This window comes from Bufo gargarizans, chromosome 5 (genome assembly GCF_014858855.1).
Source record: "Bufo gargarizans isolate SCDJY-AF-19 chromosome 5, ASM1485885v1, whole genome shotgun sequence".
Lineage (NCBI taxonomy): Eukaryota > Metazoa > Chordata > Amphibia > Anura > Bufonidae > Bufo > Bufo gargarizans.
Genome location: NC_058084.1, coordinates 208297075 through 208322841, shown reverse-complemented (window position 1 = coordinate 208322841; position 25767 = coordinate 208297075). Strand labels below are relative to the sequence as shown.

Sequence of the window (25767 nt, the reverse complement as noted above, 5' to 3'; positions counted from 1 at the left end):
TATCATTGGTGCCAAAATGGCCTCCATTATATCCAAGAAATGCAGGTACCAAAATGCATGATAAGCCCACTCCACACCTCTCCTGGTGCCAAATGGCCACCAAAGAATGCAATAAGAGTCCACACTATACCTCTCCTGATGCCAAATGGCTTCCAGTGAATGAGAGAGCGCAGGCTAAGCTATATACACACACTAATTAAAATCAGCCTATGGGGCAGACGAGCTGGTCAGGAGTGCACGACTGAGGTGTCAGCCACACCTCCAGCAAAAGCTACAGAGAAAAAAGGGGGTCAGTCAGCACATCCCAATGCGCAGGGGCACGCTGCTATGGCTGAAAACAACACTGTAAGGCCCCATGCACACGGCCGTTGTTCACAGCCGTGTGCGGGCCGTGGAACCGCGGCCTGGATCCCTCCTGAGAGCAGGAGCGCACGGCGTCACTGGTTGCTATGACGCCGTGCGCTCCCTGCTGCCGGCACAGTACAGTAATACACTGGTACGATCTATACCAGTGTATTACTGTACTGTGCCGGCAGCAGGGGGCGCACGGCGTCATAGCAACCAGTGACGCCGTGCGCTCCTGCTCTCAGGAGGGATCCAGGCCGCGGTTCCACGGCCCGCACACGGCTGTGAACAACGGCCGTGTGCATGGGGCCTAAAACAAAACATGCAATGCAACAGCTCTCTGCAAACCAAATAAAGTACAAAAATGCATAATAATTGCTAGTGCTATACTTATAAATTAGAGATGCTAGGCAAATACATTTTGTACAAAATAATTTGAGCCCGTCTGCCGCAAGTCAAGGCGATCTCTGTATTGTATTGAAAAAATTCCTGAGGTCCCCAGGAATTTAAAACCCCAAGTAGTAACCCCATTTTAGAAAGAACACCTCCGTACGAACATTTAAAGTGGTGGAAAGGGTACTTTTTAGAAACAAGTGTCTCACAGAAGGCAAAAACATTTCTTAAAGGATTTCAAAGCACACATTTCTGAAAATGAAAATGTATGTGTTCCCCATTTTCTCCCTATTCAAAAAACACCCCATATGTGCTTGTAGTCTGCTGTAGGGGTGCACAGCATGGCTCTAGAGGCAAAGTGCTAAATATATTTTTTGCAGGCTTGAATAACAAAGCACACATTTGTGAAAAAAAAAATATAATTACTAGCAGACCCTATTTTTTTCCGCACAAGGGATTAAAGTAGAAAATGCACCACAGCATGTGTTCCCCATTTTCTCCCCATTCAGAAAACACCCAATATGTGCTTGTAGCCTGCTGTATGGGTGCACCAAGAGCCAAAGTACAAAATATGGTTTTTGCAGGCTTGAATAAACAGACATGGATTTTAGGTGCCATGTCGCAATTCCTGAGGTCCCCAAAAAATAAAAAACCGAAGCAGTAACCCCATTTTGGAAAGAGCACCCCAGTATGAACATTTTAAGTGGTAAAAAGGAAACTTTTCAGCAAACAAGTGTCTCACAGAAGGCAGAAACATTTGTAAAAGGATTTCAAAGCACACATTTCTTAAAGGGATTCTGTCACCAGGATTAACGATATGTAGATATTTATACAGTCCTGATCAAAAGTTTAAGACCACTTGAAAAATGGCAAAAAATCATATTTAGCATGGCTGGATCTTAACAAGGTTCCAAGTAGAGCTTCAACATGCAACAAGAAGAAATGGGAGTGAGACAATACATTTTCTGAGCATTCAATTTAATGAAAACAACGAATAAACTGAAACAGGCTGTTTTTCAGCTGATCAAAAGTTTAGGACCACACTTCCCAAAAAACCTAAACCCCCCAAAACAGAAATCCAACTTCCAAACATGAACTCAGTAATGAGTAGCTCCGCCGTTATTGTTTATCACTTCAAAAATTCATTTTGGCATGCTTGATGCAAGCGTTTCCATGAAGTGAGTGGGAACATTTCTCCAAGTGGTGAAGACGGCCGCACGAAGGCCATCTACTGTCTGGAACTGTTGTCCATTTTTGTAAACTTCCGTTGCCATCCATCCCCAAAGGTTCTCAATTGGATTTAGATCAGGGGAACACGCAGGATGGGCCAAAACATTGATGTTATTCTCCTGGAAGAAGTCCCTTGTCCTGCGGGCATTGTGTACTGTAGCGTTGTCCTGTTGAAAAACCCAGTCGTTACCACACAGACGAGGGCCCTCAGTCATGAGGAATGCTCTCTGCAACATCTGGACGTAGGCAGCAGCCGTTTGACGCCCTTCCACTTCCTGAAGCTCAATTGTTCCACTGAAGGAAAAAGCACCCAAGACCATTATGGCGCCCCCTCCACTGTGACGCGTAGAAAACATCTCAGGTGGGATCTTCTTGTCATGCCAGTAATGTTGGAAACCATCAGGACAATCAAGGTTAAATTTTTTCTCATTAGAGAATAAAACTTTCTTCCACCTTTGAATGTCCCATGTTTGGTGCTCTCCAAATGAGCAGTTCTGTAGCGTTCAAGGAGGCGAGATCTTTGAAGATTTTTTTTTTTTTGAAGCCCTTCAGTCTCAGATGCCGTGTGATGGTTATGGGGCTACAGTCAGCACCAGTAAGGGCCTTAATTTGGGTCGAGGATCGTCTAGTGTCTTGACGGACAGCCAATTGGATCCTCCGTCTCAGTGCTGATTAAAATTTTTGGGGTCTTCCACTTGACTTTTTTGTTCCATAACCCTCAGGATCATTTAAGAAATTCCAAATGACTGTCTTACTGCGTCCCACCTCAGCAGCGATGGCGCGCTGTGAGAGACACTGCTTATGCAGTTCAACAACCCGACCATGTTAAAAAAGGGAGTGTTTTTTTGCCTTTGCCATCACAACGTGTGACTACCTGACAGAAAATGACAATGAATCCACATCTTTGCACAGATTTGGCCTTTTAAAGGCATGTGGTCCTAAACTTTTGATCAGCTGAAAAACAGCCTGTTTCAGTTTAATCATTATTTTCAATTAATTGAATGCTCAAAAAATGTATTGTCTCACTCCCATTTCTTCTTGTTGCATGTTGAAGCTCTACTTGGAACCTGGTTAAGATCCAGCTATGCTAAATATGATTTTTTGCTATTTTTCAAGTGGTTTTAAAATTTTGATCAGGACTGTATGTGCCCATTAGTCTTCATGCAGTGTTTACAATGAACCCTCTGTTTATGCTCTGCGTGCCTTATATTCTTATAAAAAGCGATCGTATTCATATGTAAATCACCTCTGTCAGGAGCCCAAGGGGTTGTCCCACGATCTCCTGGAGCCCAGCCGCGCCCATTGATCCAGAGCCCAGCACTGCCTACTACTTAATTTATTCACTGCACTATCCTGACGTCAAAAAAAAAAATTGTGAAAAAAACTTGCACACAAAAAAAAAACTTGCAGTGCAAACTGAGCAGACACGATCAGTAATGGACACTACTGATCTGTGCTCAGTGGTTGCAAAATACCTGTACGCTGATGGTGCGTTCGTGCAAAATTTTAAACTGACACTTTCCTGTGCAGCTATAGTGCTGTCATTGGCTGGAGCGTTACTCCAACCAATCACAGCGCTGGCAGGGGATGCCAAACACTGGTGTCTCCTGCCTTACCTCGGAGGGGACTAGTTCAGCACCGGTCACCTCCCCCTTACCCGCCCCGCAGCTGTATACAGCTTCCAGCGGTGCGATGTGCCGGTCTTCATTGACCGGCCAATCACAGCGCTTGGAGCTGCAGCACCATGCTGCCCTTACCTGGCATGGCTGCATGCTGGTAAGAGCAGCCATGGTGCCCTGATTCCACCGCGATCGTGCCCCAGCGCACAGAGGACCTTGTGACGTACATGTACATCACTGGTCTTTAAGTCCTGCCCAGATATGACATACATGTACGTCATGGGTCCTTAAGAGGTTAAATGTCAAAACTTCTTTAAGAAAACTGCCACACGCTGAATAACATGAGGGCATTTACAGCTGCTATACACGCTGAAAAGCATGAGGGCACCTATAGTTGGTACGCACGCTGAATAACATGAGGGCATCTATGGCTGGCACACACGCTGAATAACATGAGGGTATCTATGGCTGCAACACATGCTGAAAAACATGAGGGCATTTATGGCTGGTACACACACTGAATAACACACGGGTATCTATGGCTGGCATGCATGCTGAATAACATGAGGACATCTATGGTTGGCACACACGCTTAATAACATGAGGGCATCTATGGTTGGCACACACTGCTATAGGACTTTGACCACTTGTGCTTTTTACTAACTTTGGTGCCTGAAAATAAAATTGCTTGAAAACTTCCACAGTGGAGGACTGTTTCTATGTGAATTCTGAAGGGACATGTGCCACCCCCATTTCTTCTCTGTGCAGCAGCCGGGTCTTTTCGTGCTCAGTCAGACGGCCAGTTTACTACTTATCTCCACAGCTGACTGCGCTTTGAGCTGCCAGCCTATCAGCACCCTTCTTTTACTGTTCGCGACAAAGGATGCACCTAAAAGCTGTGAGCTCATTGGCTGCTTGCACGAATGTCACTGATTAGCTCCAAATCTAACGGTGGGGTGGAACTCAATGCAGCAGGGAAGCGTTTCCAAAACCGTACACTGCGCCCGTTAGAGCATCGGAAGCAGTGAGAAACAGCGTCACCATTCTGTAGTGTAACGGAATTACAGCACATAGCCTAGGGTTGCCACCTTTTCTTCAAGCCAAACTCGAACACCGGTGGAACGCATCGGGGCCGAGTGCGTTCCACAGGCCGGAAGTGGGTCCAGCTGTGGAGCGCAAGCTGTAACTGAGGAACGGGCCAAGCAGACAGGATATCAGAGAGGACAGTAGAACGGGCCAAGCAGAAAATCGCCCGCAGTGACAGCTGATCGTCCCCGCTGCTGACACCTCATTGGCCGCCGCTCACCGCTAGCTGTCAGGTGTGCAAGTCTGCAGTTTGAATCCTGTGCCCGGGTCTGAGAAAGGCTTGTACCGGGGCACAGGATTACAACCCCGGACTGTCCGGGTCATTCCCGTACGGGTGGCAACCCTAACATAGCCTCTGATGCCTCCGTGTTTGGGGGGCACTAAATGGGAAAAAGTACTGTGGGGGTAAGAATGCAAGACTGTGGGGGCACTAAAAGCGAAACTAGCCTTGGGGGGGGGGCACTAAGGAGGCTAAACTGCCGTGTGGGGGCACAAAGGGCGCAAAACTTCTGTGTGAGGGTAATACCATGCGGTGGGGGGGGAACTAAAGAGGCTAAATTATAGTCCAAAGGGGCCACTAAGGAGGCAAAACCACCATGTGGAGAGGCACACAGGAGGCAAAACCATGTGGAGGTGGCACTAAGGAGGCAAAACCATTGTGTGGAGGGGACAGAGGAGGAAAAAAACACCATGTGAAGGGGACACAGAGGAGGCAAAACCTGTGTGGAGTGGGCACAGAGGAGGCAAAACCACCATGTGGAGGGGGCACTTTGCAGGCAAAACCACAGTGTGAGGGGCTCTCCGCAGGTAAAACCAGAGCGTGGGGGGCACTCTGCAGGCAAAACCACAGCGTGGTGGGGTGGGGGGACTTTAGAAGGCAAAACCATCATGTGGAGGGGGCACTCTGCAGGCAAAACCACAGTGTGAGGGGCTCTCCGCAGGTAAAACCACCGCGTGAGGGGCACTCTGCAGGCAAAACCACAGCGTGGTGGGGTGGGGGGACTTCAGAAGGCAAAACCACCATGTGGAGGGGGCACTAAGGAGGAAAAACCACAGTGTGGAAGGAGCACAGAGGAGTTAGAAATACCTTGTAAGGGGTTGTATGGTGATGTACGTTATAACAGCTTCCAGCAGCTCTCAGACCCCTTATATACTCCCCTACAGACTACATTATACAGCTGCCAGGGCCCTCATCAGACCACAGCACAAGTGCCCGCACTCTCCCTGCCCTGGACGCAGCACTGCTGCTCTGCTCCTCTTTCCAGCTCTTGTCCTGCATCTGGCACAGTCTGTAAGGGGCGGGGAGAAGCAGTCACGTGATCTCCTGACGTCACGCTCTCAAAGAAGCCAATACATTCTAGGCTGTACCCTCCAATTAACTTGCGCACAGTGATCGCTAGGTTGAGCTCTGCTCCCATCAGTGCCTGAGCTCTCCATTTCTATCGCAGGGGTTGTGATTTGGAGGTGATCCATCGCATGGCTGTGGAAGGAAGGTCCGGCCATAAAGATCTGTCAAACAAGTCGAAGGAGCAGAGTGGCTTAATGGATATGCACCCTAGGCACAGGCAGAGGGGTACAGCTGGCACCAAGGGGAGGACCAGGACCCCGCACCCGGGCACAGAGACCACCCAGTCCAGGAATAAGGCAACGTCTTACCTCAGCCCTGCCAATGTAACGGTTGGGACGACCCTGATTATTGGTGAGAGCTGATTTCTGGGGATGTGTGCATTGTAAGGTCAGGGCATGAAAGTTTATAATGTTAGGTCTGATGCCAGGGACTGGCAGAGATCTGTGCTTCTATGTATTATGCCATTCTAAGGGTCCACATAGTGATGGTAGTAGTCCTCTATATGTTCACATGTAGCAGATATGCTGTGGACTTTCCACCTCAGAATTGTGGGTAGATCATGTAGTGGATTTTTGTGACAGAGATATGAGACTTCAGTCAGTAACCGTTGGAACCCCCACCAATCCTGAGAAAGGGGTCCTGTTCCCCCTTCCTAGTGGAGCGACATGTCAAGCTCCATTCATTCTCTATGGAACTGCTGGAGGGAGTTGAGTGCAGCGGTCCCATAAAGAATGAATGGTGAGGCATGCAGCTCCATCAAGACATGGAAACGGGACCCCCGTTTCTCCGCATTGGCGGGGGAACCAGCAATCAGTAGGGGATAACTTGAAAACTTGGCTTAACCCCAACAACTGCCATGGGTCTGTACAGTAATTACCCCATGTGGACTAGATCTAGTCCTTGAGCAGCGAAGCCATCGCGGTTAACAAGCAGGAACCGCATAAAGTGACATGTCTCTTCTTAATGCCTCATGACTACTGTTGAGCGAACTTGTGTTTTAAGTTCGGCGTCTAAAGTTCGGGTTATCGAAAAATCGCGTTATGGATTCTAAATTCCGTTATGGTCTGTGGTAGCGGAATCCATTACGCGATTCAACACTACTCGAGACCACCAACGGATCCGCAAAATATGGAAACCTTCCTCGTGCGTCCTGCATGTTCTCACCCCCATCAATAGAAAGGACTGTCCTTCTCCCCAATACAGACCAGAATAGGACATGTTCTATAATTTGTGGAACGGTCACACGCATCTGCAAAAATCTAGACTTGTGCATGGCCCCATAGACATGATTGGGTTAAAGTGCTGTCTGTAAAAAATGCAGTTGATGACAAATACGCTAGTGTAAATAAAGCCTAATGACAAATCTGCGTTAAAAAATTATTGCAAACATTGCTGCTCAGATATAGGCACTTATATATAGGCATCGCGAGATTACGGCACTGTAACTTTGTGAGCAAGGAGGAGATTCGGAGGACGGGGGCGGTGCTGGGCTCCTTCACAGGGGGCGGTGCTGGGCTCCTTCACAGGGGGCGGTGCTGGGCTCCTTCACAGGGGGCGGTGCTGGGCTCCTTCACAGGGGGCGGTGCTGGGCTCCTTCACAGGGGGGGCTGGGCTCCTTCACAGGGGGCGGTGCTGGGCTCCTTCACAGGGGGCGGTGCTGGGCTCCTTCACAGGGGGCGGTGCTGGGCGCCTTCACAGGGGGCGGTGCTGGGCGCCTTCACAGGGGGCGGTGCTGGGCGCCTTCACAGGGGGCGGTGCTGGGCGCCTTACCAGGTATATATATATATATATATATATATATATATATATAATTTTTTAAACGAAATAAAACCACACAGCCCTATGGGACAGGTATATTGCGGACATGCTAGCGGAGATCTATCCCTGCATGTCCGCAGCTCTATAGGGTAAACTAGGTGACAGATTTCCTTTAATAAAAGCCTATTGAAAAAAATCATAATAAGTGGCATAAATCAACCTTTTTAAGCAGGAATATAACATAAAACAATTCGTACTAGAGGAAATCTCCATGTGCCTTTGTACACAGCCAGAGGTATTGAGGAGATGAATGTATCATATAACGGGTTTCTACCACACGTAATCCATCATATGGCAGTGTCACCCTGACGGGCAGGGTCTTCTGCGGCTGCTCTTCCTTCTGGTGTCAGTAGACACAGATCTCACTCTTTTTATTTAATTTAATTCCAGCCTTTTTGGATTCTTAGAACATGTCCTCATGGAAAAAAAATATCCCTTTCTCGTACACGCTGTGGGTTTTCTGCAGAATTTCTTCTACGTGTGGATGTAGCTTTAGGCCATGTTCACTTGCTATATCTTGTTTGCAGGTTTTTGCACGTGTTCCACACCGAAATCCATACATAACCTGCTCTCAATCCAACTCGATTTTTCTTTTTTTAATCGGTCAATCCGCTCTGTAGTTCATACAAAGTGTTTTTTCTTTTTCTATGCGATGATTGATAATGTGGATTCCATGTTAAAAAAAAATACCCATTGAAATCAATGGGAGTCCTGAAAATGACATCAAAGTCCACATCAAAAACCACTTCAAACAGAAAATTGCATACAAAGAAACAGCATGGAAAACCTGCGCCAGAATACAATGGCGGCAATGTAGGTTTCATTCAGAACTAATCGCATGCTGTAAAAATGTGCTGCACAGACCAGTGGTGGGGATTTTTAAATATGTAGGATCTCAGTTTCTGCTGCACAAAGAGCAAGTGGAAGGGAAAATCTGCAATGAAATGCTGGATTTTGCAGGGGATTACCTGCAGATCTACAGCAAAAACTGCAGGGGCTGCCAATGTTCTGACTCCATTTTAGCACACTCCCACTCCTTCATAAATGGCTAATAATTTAGTAATAACAGTAGTAAAATGGTAACATCTGACTTTTTATTATCATTATTTAAGTAATCAGGCTATTATTAGAACATAATACATATTTATTGAAATACAATTTCTGAAATTCCTGACCTTTTCTAAATTCCTGTAAGTTAAATATGCAATGCACTATGTATTTAATAACTGGAAAACACAGTTAAACGTAATAATTGTTAGAAATCTATGAATTTTACCTAAAAAAGTTAAAAAGCTCCATATGTATTTCCCAGAAATGCAGAGAATCATGTGGGACTCTAAATGGGAATAAATAAATAAACATGTAAACAGTGCAGCTAGTGAAGGGGAGGGGAGAGGCAGAGGAGTAACAGGGTGAGAGGTGGATTAGTCAGGCAGCAGAGTTGAGGATAGATTGGAGGGGTGCGAGAGTGCTAGATGGAAGGCCACAGTGGAGGATGTTGCAGTAGTCTAGGCGGGAGATGATGTGGGCATGTACAAGCATTTTCGCAGACTCAAAGTTGAGGAAAGCACGGATGCGGGAGATGTTTTTGAGTTTGAGGCGGCTGGTGGTGGAAAGGGCTTGGATGTGCGGTCTGAAGAAGAGGGCAGAATCCAAGGTCACTCCAAGGCAGCGGACTTAGAAGCAGAGGTCCTAGGACAGAGCCTTGCGGGACACCAACAGAGAGGGAATGAGACAAGCAGGTGGTTTGAGAGTGGGAGACGCTAAATGTCCACTCTGTGAGGTATGATGTGATCCAGGAGAGGGCCAGGTCAGTGATGCCAAGAGATGAGAGTTTGTAACAGAAGGGAGTGGTCGACAGTGTCAAAGGCAGAGGACAGGTCAAGGAGAAGGAGGGCAAAGTCGTGTTTTTTGGGTTTTGGCTGTTAGTAGGTCATTGGTGACTTTAGTAAGGGCAGTCTCAGTTGAGTGGTGGGGTCAGAAGCCAGATTGTAGCTGGTCAAAGAGGGAGCAGGAGGAGAGATGAGAGGACAGTTCAGAATGGACATGTTCTCAAGTCGCTTTGAGGCATATGGAAGAAGTGATATGGGGCGATAATTGGACAAAGAAGATGGGTCAAGTGAAGGCTTTTTTTAGGATGGGTGTAATGGTAGCATGTTTAAAACCAGAGGGGAAGACGCCAGAGGATGGTGATAGGTTGAAGAGATGAGTTAGAGCTGGGATAAACACTGTGGTGAGGTTAGGGATGAGATGGGATTGGGTCAAGTGCACAGGTGGTCAGATGTGATCTAGAGAGTTTTTCTTCTGTAATGGTGGAGAAGCGGGTTTTAGGAGAAGAGGACTGAGCAGTTGTGTAGAGGGTCTGTGGGGACTGTGCACTGAAGCTTTCTCTGTTGTTGACCATCTTTTGCTTGAAGAATGTGGCAAAGTCCTCAGCTGAGATGAGAGGAGAGGGTGGGGGCGCTGGGGGATGGAGAAGGTAGTTAAAAGTGTTCAACTCGCGCATCGCATCCGCGTGGAATACTCGCCCGTGTGAAAGGGGCCTAAGTAGGTGAGAATAAGAGAGGGCATGAGGTATCTGTGTGTGTCTGGGAAGGAAGTGTTTTACATTGCCAAACAGGTTTGCGCAAGCTGTCAGATGAGAAGTTAAGATGGAGGAAGAGATGAATAGTTCCTTGCTAGGTAAATGGATGTGGGGGTATTTCAGGAGGATTTGGAAAAGTGGGAAGAGTAAGATGAAAGACTGAAACATTGTTTGCATTAATTATTTCTGTAGTTACCTTTGGTCCCCTTCTGGTTACATTCTGGTATAATTCGGTATGTGCACTTAAAGGGGTTGTCCAAGTTATATTTATTGATGACCTATCCTCAGGATAGGTCATCAATATCAGATCGGCGGGGGTCCGACACCCGGCACCCCCTCCGATCAGCTGTTTGAAGAGAAAGCGTGCGCTGACTCCTCTTCACTGTTTACCTTCTAGCCGTTGCATCTGCAGTGGTGAGCAGGTGTAATTACACCCAAGCCGTCCTATTCATTTCAATAGGAAGGCTTGGGTGTAATTACACCTGCTCACCACTGCAGATGCAACGGCTAGAAGGTAAACAGTGAAGAGGAGGCAGCGCTGACACCGCGCACACCTTCTCTTCAAACAGCTGATCGGAGGGGGTGCCGGGTGTCGGACCCCCGCCGATCTGATATTGATGACCTATCCTGAGGATAGGTCATCAATAAATATAACTTGGACAACCCCTTTAAAGGCCCCTTGCAGACGAGTTTTCGTCCTGCAGCGAGTTCGCATCACAGCACCCGGCCTGACCTCTCAGCACTGACGGGGGTCACATAGCATTATATTGATTTATGATGCTATGTAACCCTTACAGTTCTGGGATGTATTGGATAACACTGTCATAATGCTGCCAGTGTTATCCAATACATTCCAAAACTGTAAGGGTTACATAGCATTATAAATCAATATAATGCAATGGGAGGTCAGGCCAGGTGCTGTGATGCCGAGTCGCTGCTGGAGGAACGCTCATCTGCCAAATAGTTGCACTTGAAAGATGTTGCGTTGAAAAGACCAAGGTCTGAAAGACCTAAGGACTTAGATTCATGCCACTCAGTGTTCAATCAGGTGGGAACAAGAGGGGAGGGGGCTACATTTGGCCTATTTAAGTGAGGACCAGATACAGGGGTGAAATAGTTAATGTAAACAAATACTCAATAAATCCAGCAGGGAAAGAGACATTAACCCCTTCCCGACATATGATGTAATAGTGCGTTCCTGCATTTTGACGTACTATTATGTCATGGTGATCGGACGGGCATCGGAGCGGTGTGCGCCTGATCACTACAGGGGCCCGGCAGTCCCCGATAGCCGGGCCCCTGCTATATCCACCAGCATCGCTGTACAAGCCGATGCCGGCGGATTAACTCCTTCTATGCCGTGGTCAGCACTGACCGCGGCATAGAAGGGATTTGCGGAGGGTGAGGGAGCCTATCGGGTCTCCCTCTCCCTAAAAAAAAAAAAAAAAAATAGGTTTTAATAAAAAATAAACGCCAGTTTCCCCTGATTTTATATAATAAAATAGAAAAATAAGAGAGAATAGAAAACACATACATATTAGGTATTGCCACGTCCGTAACGACTGGCTCTATAAATATATCACATGATCCACCCCGTCCGATAAACACCATAAAAAATAAAAGCTGTTTAAAAAAAAGAAGCCATTTTGTCACCTTAATCACAAAAAGTGCAACACCAAGCGATCAAAAAGGCGTATGCCCCCCAAAATGGTACCAATAAAACAGTCACCCCATCCGGCAAAAAAAGAGCCCCTATATAAGACAATTGCCCAAAAAGTAAAAAAAAAACTATAGCTCATGTGTTTGGTGATTAATAAGTTCCTGTTTCCGTTTCTGATCCGCAAAAAAAACGGATTGCATACGGGAACCATACGGATATGTTTTCTGGAATAACTGAACGGAAGAGGACTTAAATCGAAGAAAAAATAAATAAAAAACTCAGATACGGACCGCAAAACACGTGTGCATGTAAGCTTATTCATTGAAATACCGGATCAGTCTTTCCGGTATCATCCGGAATAATTGATCCGGTATTGAATTTTTTTCAAAGCTAGAAAGACTGGAAAACCAATTTTAGCAGCAATTTCCGGAACACTTGGTACCGGATTCGGCATTAATACACTTCAATGCAAGTGCAGTAGTGTTCCGGAATTTTGGCTGGAGAAAACACCAGTCAAATACCGTACAAGGGACGGGACAGAAGACATGCTGTTGCATACTGAACAGATTGCTTTTTTTATTCAGAATGCATTGGGACAAAACGGAAGCGTTTTTTTTTTCTGGTATTGAGACCCTTCACCGGATTTCAATACCAGAAAAGAATAACACTAGTGTGAAAGTACCCTCAGATTCATACGACTCCGTTTTTAATCAGGCGTGAACAAGAGGGGAGGGGGCTACATTTGGCCTAATCAAGGGAGCACATACAAATACTCAACAAATCCAGCAGGAAAGAGACATTAAAAGTTCAATGCAGACCAGGGGATGAGAAGGAAAGATGAGGGGTGTGGACAATATCGGACAATGGAAAAGTTGGGTGCAGCAGTTAGGATCAATGCAGACCTACCTGGAAAGGAGAGAATTGGGTGATGGTCAGTAGACAGTGATGACAAAGTGGATTCCATATCCATAATATTATATTCTACTATAATTCGGTATGTGGACTTAAAGTGTTGCACTTGAAAGATGTTGCATTAAAAAGTAACTTTTCACAGGTGCCCACAGCCTACCTCTGCTAAGAAAAGAGTCATACTTACCTGTTCCTTGCAGCTGCAGTCCTGTGCAGTGGCTCCCATGTGCCCATTTTGTGGTCCGCGGCTTGTTTATTTCTTTTCCAGCCTGAGCATGATTATCTTCCCCACAAGAGGCACATCACCACTTGCTGAAGCCAGCTATTGGCTGCAGATGGACCATGCCAATAACAAATTAAACATGCATGCATCAAAAGATGGACAAACAGGAGTCAGCACGCAGGACCAGAGTGGCGGATAGTAGGTAAGTATGAATCTTTCCTTAGCGAAGGCAGTGTGCAGGCGCCTGTGAAAAGTTACTTATTACCAGACAACACCTTTTAATGCTGTCCTGTCTAGCAGTTCTAAGATATCTTGTAGGCTTTTCCAACAGTGAACTTCCTCTTCTGGTCTTTAGAGGAGGAACTTACTGCTGAGTGTGTGCAGCACAGTTTCAGGCATTGTAACTAAGAGCATTAGAACAGCATGAAGATACCTTGTATAACGACAGTAGAGAACACAGGAGAGGTGAGAACTGATTATCACCACTAGAACACCCTGCGTATCACTGTTTATAGAATAAAGGACAGGAGAGGTGAGAACTGATTATCTATCACCATTACAACACCCTGCTTATCACTGTTTATAGAATAAAGGACAGGAGAGAACACAGGAGAGGTGAGGATATATTATCTATCACCATTACAACACCCTGCTTATCACTGTTTATAGAATAAGGGACAGGAGAGAACACAGGAGAGGTGAGAACTGATTATCTATCACCATTACAACACCCTGCTTATCACTGTTTATAGAATAAAGGACAGGAGAGAACACAGGAGAGGTGAGGATATATTATCTATCACCATTACAACACCCTGCTTATCACTGTTTATAGAATAAGGGACAGGAGAGAACTCGGAAGAGGAAAGAACTGATTATATGTCACCACTTATCACTGTTTATAGTATAAGGAAAGGGGAGAACACAGGAGAGGTGAGAACTGATTTTCTATCACCACTAAAACCCTGCTTATCACTGGTTTTGATAAATAAGGGCCTTAGATTGATAGAACATAAAATATATTTAGGATTGCCCCTTCCAATGGCCAGCACAATGTAGTGTGGATTTCCCTGCAGATTCTGGATTAGATTTCTGCAGCAGATCAGACCTGTGTGAACTTAGCCTACGGCCTTATGCACGCGACCGTATGTATTTTGCGGTCCGCAAACACGGATCCTGGCCATGTGCATTCCGCATTTTGCTAATAGGACTGCCTATTCTTGTCCGTTTTGTGACATGTTCTATAATTTGCGAAACGGCCACAGCCACACTAATGCGGTCCCATAGAAATGAATGGGTCCTCTTCCGGTCTGCAATAAATGCTGATTGGACGCGGACCCAAAATACAGTCATGTGCATGAGGCCTAAAAATGAGATGCAGAGATTGGAGAGTTTGGAGATACATCAGAGATTTCATCCCCTGTTCTGGGAGAGAAACAGTTCTGTTTTGTTCTTTTCACAGATGACGACATTTGCACATTCTTGGCCACATATTGAGAAAATAGCAGCTGATCTTTACATTACAATAGGCTGCAAACACGTACTGCACATTTTATTGACAAAGCTGTGTTTGAAAGCTTGTCCAGCCGGGACAATGGATTTGATGCAGAGACAAAGCTAAGCTTCTATCAGTGAGGAAAAAACATAAAAAAAAAAAAAAAAGAGAAAAAAAAGGAATAATTCTGCCTTTACATGTGGAACTGTTCCTGGCCTGGGCAGGGGGTACTCTGCCACTTCCTGTTGTCCTTAGATCATCCTACGTGGCTGCAATTGCCTGCTTGAGTCACATGAAACTCGTTCAGTTATTAAAATGTATTTATATCATTCATTTTACCATTTTTAAAGGGCTTTCCAGGACTTTTTAAATTTTTTATTATAAGGCTATTTTCACACTTGCGGCAGTGTGAACCGGCAAGTAGTTCCGTCGTCGGAACTGCCTGCCGGATCCACCAATCTGGATGTGACTGAAAGCATTTATGAGACGCATCCGGATCCGTCTCACAAATGCATTGCAAGAACGGATCCGTCTCTCCGCTTGTTATGCAGACAGATGGATCCGTCTTGTATCTTTTTACATTTTTACCGGTCTGCGAATGCGCAGGCCGGAAGGACGGGTCCGGCATTGCGGTATTTTGCGGATCCGGCATTCAGGCAAGTGTTCAGTTTTTTTTTGCCGGAGATAAAACCATAGCATGCTACGGTTTTATCTTTTGCCTGATCAGTCAAAATGACTGAACTGAAGACATCCTGATGCATCCTGAACGGATTACTCTCCATTCAGAATGCATGGGGATACGCCTGATCAGTTCTTTTCCGGTATTGAGCCCCTGTGACGGAACTCTATGCCGGAAAAGAAAAACGCTAATGTGAAAGTACCCTTAGGCTGGGTTCACACCTGAGCGTTTTACAGCGCGTTCCTACGCGCTGTAAAACGCTCAACAAGGAGAAACCAATGATTCCCTATGGGAATGGTTCACACTTGGGCATTTTACAGCGCGTACGATCGCGCTGTAAAACGCCCGACGCTCCAAAAAGTACATGAGCGACTTTTGGGGCGTTTGTGGCCATAGGACACTGTAGTGAATCACACAAACGCGCGTCAAACGCGCGTTTACTATTACAAAAACGCGCATAAAAATGCGCGTCAAAAACGCACGTGATACGCGCGTTTGCGCAACGCTCAAGTGTGAACCCAGCCTTAGGTTAACTCATCTAGATTGGATCAGCAGGAGTCCAATTCCCAGCACCTCCACCAATGATTTTTTTTTTCACTAGCTGCAGCGCCAGAGCCAGACACTAAGGCTGGGTTCACACTTGAGCGTTGCGCAAACGCGCGTTTTACGCGCGTTTTTGACGCGCATTTTTATGCGCGTTTTTGTAATAGTAAACGCGCGTTTGACGCGCGTTTGTGTGATTCACTACAGTGTCCTATGGCCACAAACGCCCCAAAAGTCGCTCATGTACTTTTTGGAGCGTCGGGCGTTTTACAGCGCGATCGTACGCGCTGTAAAACGCCCAAGTGTGAACCATTCCCATAGGGAATCATTGGTTTCTCCTTGTTGAGCGTTTTACAGCGCGTAGGAACGCGCTGTAAAACGCTCAGGTGTGAACCCAGCCTAAGGCCTCGTTCACACTTCAGTGTTCGGTCAGTGATTTCCATCAGTGATTTGTGAGCCAAAACCAGGTGCAGCTCTAAACATAGAACAGGAGCAGATCTTTCCCTTCTACCTAATGTATATGGAGGCTCCACTTCTGGTTTTGGCTCACAAATCACTGACCAAACACTGAAGTGTGAACTAGTCCTAAAACTACACAGCTCCGTTCACTGTGTATTGGCTGAGCCTAGTTACTGCAGCACTGCTCTGTCAAGTGAATGGTAGTAGTGCCGCAGTAACCAGGTACAGCCACTACATAGTGGGGCACATTTACTATAGTCTTTGCGCCTGTCTTTAGACAGGCAAATACTTTTTTTGTTGCATTTACCACTGAAATTGCACCTGTTTTGGAGACTTTTGCACCTCGTTAGATTATTTTGAAGTTCAATGTTTTCAAATTTTTACCCCCTTTTTCCAATCCTATTTATGTAGGAATTTGTCTCAATAATAGTCTTAATTTCTACTCCACTCCAGGGCTGGCATACTGTTCTCTCTGTTTTGAGAGGTGAAGTGTGACTTTTTTTGTATTAAAAGTTGCACTTTCAGGGAGATGTGTGACTTTTCTCAGCTCATTTGCGCCTTTATTTTTTATTTTTTTCATGAACATACTAATTAGTTCAGTCTATGTGACTTTGAAACTGACCAATAACGATACGCCTAGTCTAATTCATGACGTGCTGTGCGACTTTTAATAAAATACTAGGCAAAAGACTGACAGACAAAGCAAATATGCCAGGCTAATTTTACACCTAAAAACAGGTGAGCCTGGTAAATGTGCCCCAGTGAGCGGAGCTGCAGGCGGGGGACGCCGCGCAGGGAGCGGAGCTGCAGGCGGGGGACGCCGCGCAGGGAGCGGAGCTGCAGGCGGGGGACGCCGCGCAGGGAGCGGAGCTGCAGGCGGGGGACGCCGCGCAGGGAGCGGAGCTGCAGGCGGGGGACGCCGCGCAGGGAGCGGAGCTGCAGGCGGGGGACGCCGCGGCGGCGCAGGGAGCGGAGCTGTAGGCGGGGGACGCCGCGGCGGCGCAGGGAGCGGAGCTGTAGGCGCAGTGAAGCTAGGGCAGCTCGTTCCTGCTTTTAGTGGCGCAATCTTCCGCAAATCTGCAGCAAAGTGTATGACCTCTGAACAAATCTCTTACCCAGAAATGGGATGCAAAGATAAGTGCAGAATCGGTGTAGAAAGTTTCAGTTTATGCTGCAGATCTGCACTGCAAATTTCAGAATTTACAAGGCATAGGGAGAAATCCACAGCAAAATCTTCCTGTAACTGGTGCAGAGTTTGCTGAAAGTTCTTCATGCGGCAGTTCACTTCAGAGGTGCACATGCTTATGAATGGAATGTTCAGACTTCTAGTCCACTTGGGTCTGGAAACAGCGGGGACGGGAACATTCACACTGGAACGGAGCTGCTTGCAAGAGGTAAAAGGGCTGCGGAACAGAACTACGGATGCGGACCCATTGAAATGAATGGGTCCTTGCCCTTTCCGTAAAATTGAGGAATGTATACAGGGCCATTCATACGGTCGACTGAATTAGCCCTTAAGGAGAAAAGGAAGAATGTGTTAATCCCTAAAAAGGTTTTTCACTTTGTTAGAAAATCTACAAAATTGAGCACTTCGGTATGCCAGAGGAGCGTGCTCATTTTTCATGCTTGTCTCGTTGGACTGAAATATGGCACAGTGCGAAGCCATCTTCACTTTGAATATGCAGATTATTTTGCCGGTGTAGAAGAATATGAAAAGCATATGATGGGAGAGGCGTTAAGCACTAATGACTGTTTTCTTTCAACAGTAGCTATCATTGAGAAGCTGTTTTTTGTCAAGGCATTAATTAGATAAAAGAATATGGATCCTTCTTTATGTAGGTGAGCAGTGCCTGAGCTTGTAACGGTTTTCTAGTAGTGCCACTATTATAAAATAGAGCTAATACGCTTGAATCCCCATTCATTGCCTGGCAACACGATGCTTCACATGACAAGGCCATTGAATCCTCCAGTGCTGTGTAAACTCATTGCCTATAAATATGTAAGAAGCATTACGAGTAGAAGTGTTTAAAGATCTAGCTGCTATTATACTGTGCGCGCAAAAGAGATTAAAGGGGTTGTATCGCTTCAGAAAATGGCATTTACCATGCAGAAAACGTTAATTCAAGAAACTTAGTAATGTTTTTTTTACATTGCATTATACACGGCTCGTCTCCAGGGGTTATCGCAACGCGGCAGCACGGATACGAGGTGGCCAGGAGCTGCTGTGCATGCATACCTATGTGCGACCCCATGTCCCCATAGTGTACAGGCAGGATTGCAGGGTGGTCATATACATATATGGATACGAGCAGCGTATAATGTGATGGAGAAATTAATCCAGCCAGCAAAGGAGGCAATATGGATAATAATATGTAATAATACGTAAGTGCCTTGTATTACCGTAACTTTCTCTACATGATAAATGCCATATGTTGAAAAGAGACAAATCCATTTAAGGGGTTGTCCGGGTTCATAGCTGAAACCAGACTTATCCCCATCTTCACCCCTCCGGCCCTCTGATATGAGCATTAGAGCATTTCATGTGTCTGTGTTTTTTTTTTTTTTTTTTGAGCCTTGTGGTACTTGGCTAGATTGTTTTGGTAGCAGTTATCATCATTTTATAGCTCACAAGGTGTTATTAGTATATTGAGCTATAGACATGTGCTACTTATTTTATAATCTCAATCATTCATAATGGTTTTCCAGTTTGTCCATAAAAAATGTTTGTGATTTTTAATTTATTTTTTTTTAATTTATTTTTTTATTGGGATGGCAGCCAAGCTCAGGGAAACTTGTGCAAACACGAGGTCAACATACAAACGCTATACCGATGTTGTCCTTGGTTGGATTTGACCCCGGAGCTGCAAGGTACCAGTGCTGAGCCACCACCACTGTGCTGCCCCCTGCTACTTCTAAATAACATACTTACTGTATATACAATAACAATATATACTGTAAAGGTAGTATAGAAGGTAAAAAGGTGCAGTGGAACAAATATTAAAATATAAAATAAATATAAGGGGGGGTGGAGTCCATCTTATGGGGCAAAAACTAATGCTCACTAGTACAGGAGGACCAGGGAGCGGTGAATGCAGCGCTTCCTTTGCTGGTATTCACCACTTCCTAGGCTTGTCCTGCAGGGCTCTGCACGCTGTGCTGTGACCTGCGCACGGCGTGAGGACATTGGCGCGCTCTGTCACCGCACACTGTGCGATTGCGGGTCACAGCACTGCATAGCAGGAGGAGTGCTGGCTCTCAGGAGTGGCAGGTTTTTCAGGCAGGTCTTATCAACATGGGGTCTGATTGAGGGTCAGTAACTTAGGGGTCTGATTGCGGGTCTTAGCAACATGTGGGTCTGATCAAAGGTCTGATTGAGGATCTTATTAACATGTGGGGTCTGATTGAGGGTCTTAGTAACATGTGGGTCTGATCAAAGGTCTGATTGAGGATCTTATTAACATGTGGGGTCTGATTGGGGGTCTGATCTGAGGTTTGATTGAGGGTCGTAGTAACATGGGGGTGTGAGCTGAGGTCTGATTGTGGCTCTGATCTAAGGTCTGATGAAACATATTTTTGTTTCTTACTTTCCTCCTCTGAAACCTGTGTCTTAGGTCCCTTTCACACGAGCAAGTATAATGCGTGATGCAAACGCATTGCACCCGCACGGAATCTAGTCCCATTCAATCCAATGGATCTGTGAACATGAGCGTTGGTTTTCACGCATCGCCTGTGCGTTGTGTGAAAATCGCAGCATTTTCTATATTCTGCAATTTTCACGCAACGCGGGCCCTATAGAAGTGAATGGGGCTGCGTGAAAATCGCATCGCATCCGCCAGCAAGTGCGGATGCGATGCGTTTTTCACTGATGGTTGCTAAGAGATGTTGTTTGTAAACATTCCATTTTTATCACGTGCGTGCAAAACTCATTAAATCACATTGCACCCGCGTGATAAAAACTGAACGCGATCGCTGACAAAACTGAATGAACTTGCTTGCGAAATTGCGCATTTTTCACTGAACGCATCCGCAACGCATCCCGGACCTAATCCGCTCACGCTAGTCTGCAAGAGGCCTTATAGGGACGAAAAATACAGTTATTAAAATGAACTGCTGCTGGGACCTAGCAGCCACTAATAATATTTGACTCACAATAATGGCTAGCTATTGATAAAAGGGCAGAATCCAACAGAATCGTAATCCACTGAAATTCTTAGTTCTATCAGTAACATCTGGAATGGACAATGTCACTCCTATTGTGTAATATGGATGTAGCTGTCTCTTGACGCAAGAAATAGTTCACCAAAACGATTCTTCCTGATGGGAGTAACTATTTCTTACATGTTCTCAGCTGCTGTTGCGTAGCTTTTTAGTAACTTTTAGGCCTCTTTCACATGAGCGTTACAGATTCTCTCGGGGTCTGTTCAGGAAAAAACTGACTGTTTTGCACAGAAGTTCAGTGACTTTTGTCTGCGATTGTGTTCAGTTTTTTCCATGAGGTGCAATCCGATTTGGATGCGTTTTTCACGCGCATGCATGATTAAAAAAACGGAAGAATAACAATCTACATCTAGCAACCATCAGTGAAAAGCGCAAACCCCATTCACTTTTATGGAACCTATATTCTGTGTTGAAAACACAGAATATAGAAAATGCTGTAATTTTTCCTGAATGCAGAAATTATGCGTGAAAAACAATGCTCCTGTACACAGACCCATTAAAGGGATTCTGTCACCAGCCTTTACGCATGCGTAAAGGCTGTATTGCATACGGCGAGCGTGCAGGAAGCGTTCCCTCCCAGCAATTGCCTGCTTGTTAGTGGAGGAGACCATTGCTATGACATGCAGCGATCTCCTCCTCAGTATGGGGAGGAGCAATCACTAATGCCATCGCTAACCCTAATACTGACTAGTTGTTTGCCGGCAGCAGATTGTGATTAGACAGCACGTTTTGCTGCTGGCAAACAATGATTTTGAATTGCCTGATGAATGAGCAAACGCTCATTCGTCGGGTTATCAGTGGCAGATCAACGTTAACGAGCGTTCATACGAATACTCATTAGCAATGATCTGGCAGACAATCTGCCTGTCTAATACACTCTTTACTCTCCATAAACAGCCATCACCAGCCCCCCACTACTCACTTTGGAGGCGTCTCTGTTTCCAGATATCCAGTCAGTCTTCTAACAGGGATCCAATATTCCAGTGCTAAAGGGACACAGCAAAAAGTTACTAGCTCTGTAAAAGCAGCTGAGAATATTGTTAGCAATGTTTACTTTCATCAAGGAGACTCATTTTGGTGAACTATTGCTTGCGTAAAGAGACGGCTACAATCTATGCTCCAGATTAGGTGTGCTTAACTATGCATGCAGATATACTGACAACATTGTCCACCCCAGTTGTTAAAGGGATTGTCTCATCTGAGACAATGGGGGCATATTGCTAGGATATTACCCCCATTGTCTGCCAGGTGTGGGTCCCGCACACCAATAGTTACAAATCCTAGCGATATCCCCCCATTGTCACAGATGAGACAACCCCTTTAAAGGGGTTGTCCGGGTTCAGAGCTGAACCCGGACATACCCTTATTTTCACCCCGGCAGCCCTCCTGAGCCTGGCATCGGAGCATCTCATGCTCCGATGCGCTCCCGTGCCCTGCGCTAGATCGCGCAGGGCACAGGCTCTTGTGTTTTCAATAACACACTGCCGGGCGGTAACTTCCGCCCAGCAGTGTGTTCGGTGACGTCACCGGCTCTGAGGGGCGGGCTTTAGCTCTGCCCTAGCCGTTTTACTGGCTAGGGCAGAGCCAAATCCCGCCCATCAGTGCCGGTGACGTCACCGGGCTGCCTGTCAGCCCCATAGAGAGCCCCGGTACGTCACCGGAACTCAGAAAAATGCTTTTGCCCTGCGCGATTTAGCGCAGGGCAAAGGAGAGCATCGGAGCATGAACTGCTCCGATGCTCATGTCAGGGGGGCTGCCGGGGTGAAAATGGAGGTATGTCCAGGTTCAGCTCTGAACCTGGACAACCCCTTTAAGGCCCGTTCATATGGGCCGACAACAGGCAGAAGATAATTGCCTGCTCGTCAGAGGAGGTGAGAGCTGCATATATATAAATGAATTTCTGTCTATTGTCCACTCTGCACCAAATTTGGCACATAGGTACATCAAGTGTCTGGGAAAGTTTTCATAAAGGTCTCAGTTCTCTAGGACAGGGATACTCAACCTGCGGCCTTCCAGCTGTTGTAAAACAACAACTTCCGTTCTCTAGGCTGATAGCTGTAGGCTGTCCGGGAATGATGGGAGTTGTAGTTTTGCAACAGCTAGAGGGCCGCAGGTTGAGCATGCCTGCTCTAGGACATATGGTTCTTGAGATATTCCCAAAAAAATGTATTAGGATATGCAAGCTCCTATTGGCTAACTGCCATACACAGTCACATGAACCTTATTGGCCCATAGAAGCTTGCAGGTCATTCAGTCTTGACATTCACACAGTTTTATACTAGGTTTCCATAACAACTCAGCCATTTTTCCTCACTGCTACAGGTTACTGTTAGGCCTCATGCACACGACCGTTTTTTTTTGCGGTCCGCAAAATGGATTTCCGTTGTTCCGTGATCTGTGACCGTTTTTTTCTTCCGTGGGTCTTCCTTGATTTTTGGAGGATCCACGGACATGAAAAGTGAAAAAAAAAAAATAAGTCAAGTTTGCATTGAAAATGATAGGAAAAACGGACACGGTTCATGGACACGGATGCGGATGACTATCTTGTGTGCATCCGTGACTTTTCACGGACCCATTGACTTGAATGGGTCCGTGAACCGTTGTCAGTGAAAAAAATAGGACAGGTCCTATTTTTTTCACGGATTGGAAAAACGGATCACGGACGCGGAAAAACGGATCAATGGGTCTGCGGAAAAAAACGGCACAACGGCCACGGATGCACACAACGGTCGTGTGCATGAGGCCTTAAGAGGACTTTGTGCTGTGGAGGTCACTGTTAATGGGGCAGGATGCTGTGGAGGTCAATGTTAAGAGGGCGGAGGTCTGTGGAGCTCCCTGTTAAGCGGTTGGGGGGGTCACTGTTAAGGGTGTGGAGTGCTGTGGAGGTCACCTATACTTGCCTATATTTAATTTATATTTTAATATTTGTTTCCTGCATTGGCCTGCACCTTTTTTTCTTTACTGCTACATTACCAGTATATAATTATTGTTTTGTTTTATAAAAGTAAATTAATTAGTAAGTAAAAGATTTATTTATACTTCATAGTTGACCACTGTATTACTTTCATGCCTAGAGAGCTGCTAATTTGGTATATTGTACTGTAGTAAGTGAAGCGATGATAACAGAGAAGCAAGCAATCTTTCCTTTACTGGTCCGGCCAAGTGGAAGGGGGGAGATGGCTAACACCCCTCACTCATTCTTGCACAGCACCTTTAAATTAATAAAAATACAAGTTACTTTGAAACTTTTTCCTGAAAACTATTTGTCAGTCTGCTCTGCTTCTCCTGCTTCATAACATGGTGCAATCTGGTTGGTATGGGAAACTTTAACATAATGTTAATTCAAAAGATTTGAGAAAGAGTAAGCTTACACAGGCTAAGTGAATAAATATATTTACTAAGTGTGATTTAGATATAAAATAACACAGACAAATCACATACAGAATAATAAAATGTAAATAACCATTACTAGCCTAAATCGGGTGGAGATCATGCTGTAGCACATGGCTGTCTACCACGTTATAACACATCACCAACACCGCAGGGTATACAAGAGATACGGCAAATCAATACTTACATCCTACAGGCTCATGCACACAAACGTATTTTCTTTTCGTGCCTGTTTTTTTGCGGACTTTATGCAGAGCCATTCATTTCAAAGGGTCCGAAAAAAAACAAAAACAAAGTTACTCTGTGTGCTTTCCGCTTCCGTATGTCCGTTCTGCAAAAAAAAATAGAACATTTCCTATTATTATCCACATTACGGGCAAGGATAGAACTGTTTCGTTCTGCAAAATACGTAATGCACACAGATGTCATCCGTATTGTTTGCGGACCGCAAAATACATACGGTCATGTGCATGAGCCCTACCTAGGATGAAGTTTAAGCTGGAGTCTCCCAAAATGTGCCACAGAGTTTAAACCTGTTAGCCTCTCCTCCAGTGTGCAGCACATGTCTCGGAGATCACTCAGGAATGTGGTCTTATCAGCACAATGGGGATGGGGGAGGATGGGTACTAGACTTACACAGAAAGGTAATAATAAAAAGGAACAGAATTGCAAACAAGCTAGGCACGAGAAGAGTCCCTTGAGTGGCTTCTCCCAGCTTGTCTTGATTGATTGGTCTCTCCCTATTTGCCCATAGGGTGACACACCAGTCAAGCAGGGCAGGAAAGCAATGCACACTGGGCTTTTCTCCCCTTGCTTGGTTTGTCTTTAAAAGTAGTTTGGAGGAGTTTTATTATCTCATTTGTACCAGAAAAATGGCTTTAACCACTTAAGGACCACAGGTTTATACCCCCCTAGTGACCAGGCCCTTTTTTACAAATCGTCACTTCACATCTTTAACGGTTTATTGCTCGGTCATGCAACTTGGCACCCAAATGGTGGTATTTGATTGCTGCTAAGATTTTTAGTTTTTCCGATATTAATCTAAATTGGCCGCAATTTTCTAAAAATAAAAAAAAAGTGTATTTTAACTTTTCTCTGGTTAAATTGTTCAAATATAATTACAAGTTTGTGTCAGAAAAAAAAAATCCAATAAGTGTATATTTATTGGTTTGCGCAAAAGTTATAGCGTTTACAAACTATGGTACAAAAATGTGAATTTCCGCATTTTGAAGCAGCTCTGACTTTCTGAGCACCTGTCATGTTTCTTGAGGTGCTAGAATGGCAGGATAGTATAAATACCCCCCAAAATGAGCCCATTTTAGAAAGAAGACACCCAAAAGTATTCGCAGAGGGGCATGGTGAGTTCATGTATGATTTAATTTTTTTGCACAAGTTAGCGGAAATTGACACTTTCTGAGGAAAAAAAAATAAATAAATAAATATATATATATATATATATATATATATATATATGTTTCCATTTCTGTTAACTTCTGGCAAAAAAAAAAAAAATTCAGTGTTTACTGTTCTGGCATTTTGGGCGGGGCTAAATTGTGAGCAACCCTGTAAAGCCTAAAGGTACTCGTTGGACTTTCGGCCCCTTTACGCACCTAGGCTGCAAAAAAGTGTCACATGTGGTATGGCCGTACTCAGAAGAAGTAGGGCAATGTGTTTTGGGGTATATTTTTACATATACCCATGCTGGGTGAGAGAAATATCTCTGTAAATTGACAACTTTGTATAAAAAAAATAATAATTGTCATTCACA

General features: G+C 45.3%; 1 protein-coding gene across 2 annotated transcripts in view; it reads left to right on the top strand.

The window, feature by feature from the left end:
- The first annotated feature begins 6058 nt into the window (after positions 1-6058).
- DPY19L1 (dpy-19 like C-mannosyltransferase 1) overlaps positions 6059-25767 on the top strand; it is a 157286-nt gene continuing 137577 nt past the window's right edge. For both annotated transcript variants that reach the window (XM_044293629.1, XM_044293628.1), the window contains exon 1: positions 6059-6372. In XM_044293629.1, the coding sequence (XP_044149564.1) occupies positions 6150-6372 (223 nt within the window). In that variant the 5' untranslated portion in view covers positions 6059-6149. The remainder of the gene's footprint in view (positions 6373-25767) is intronic.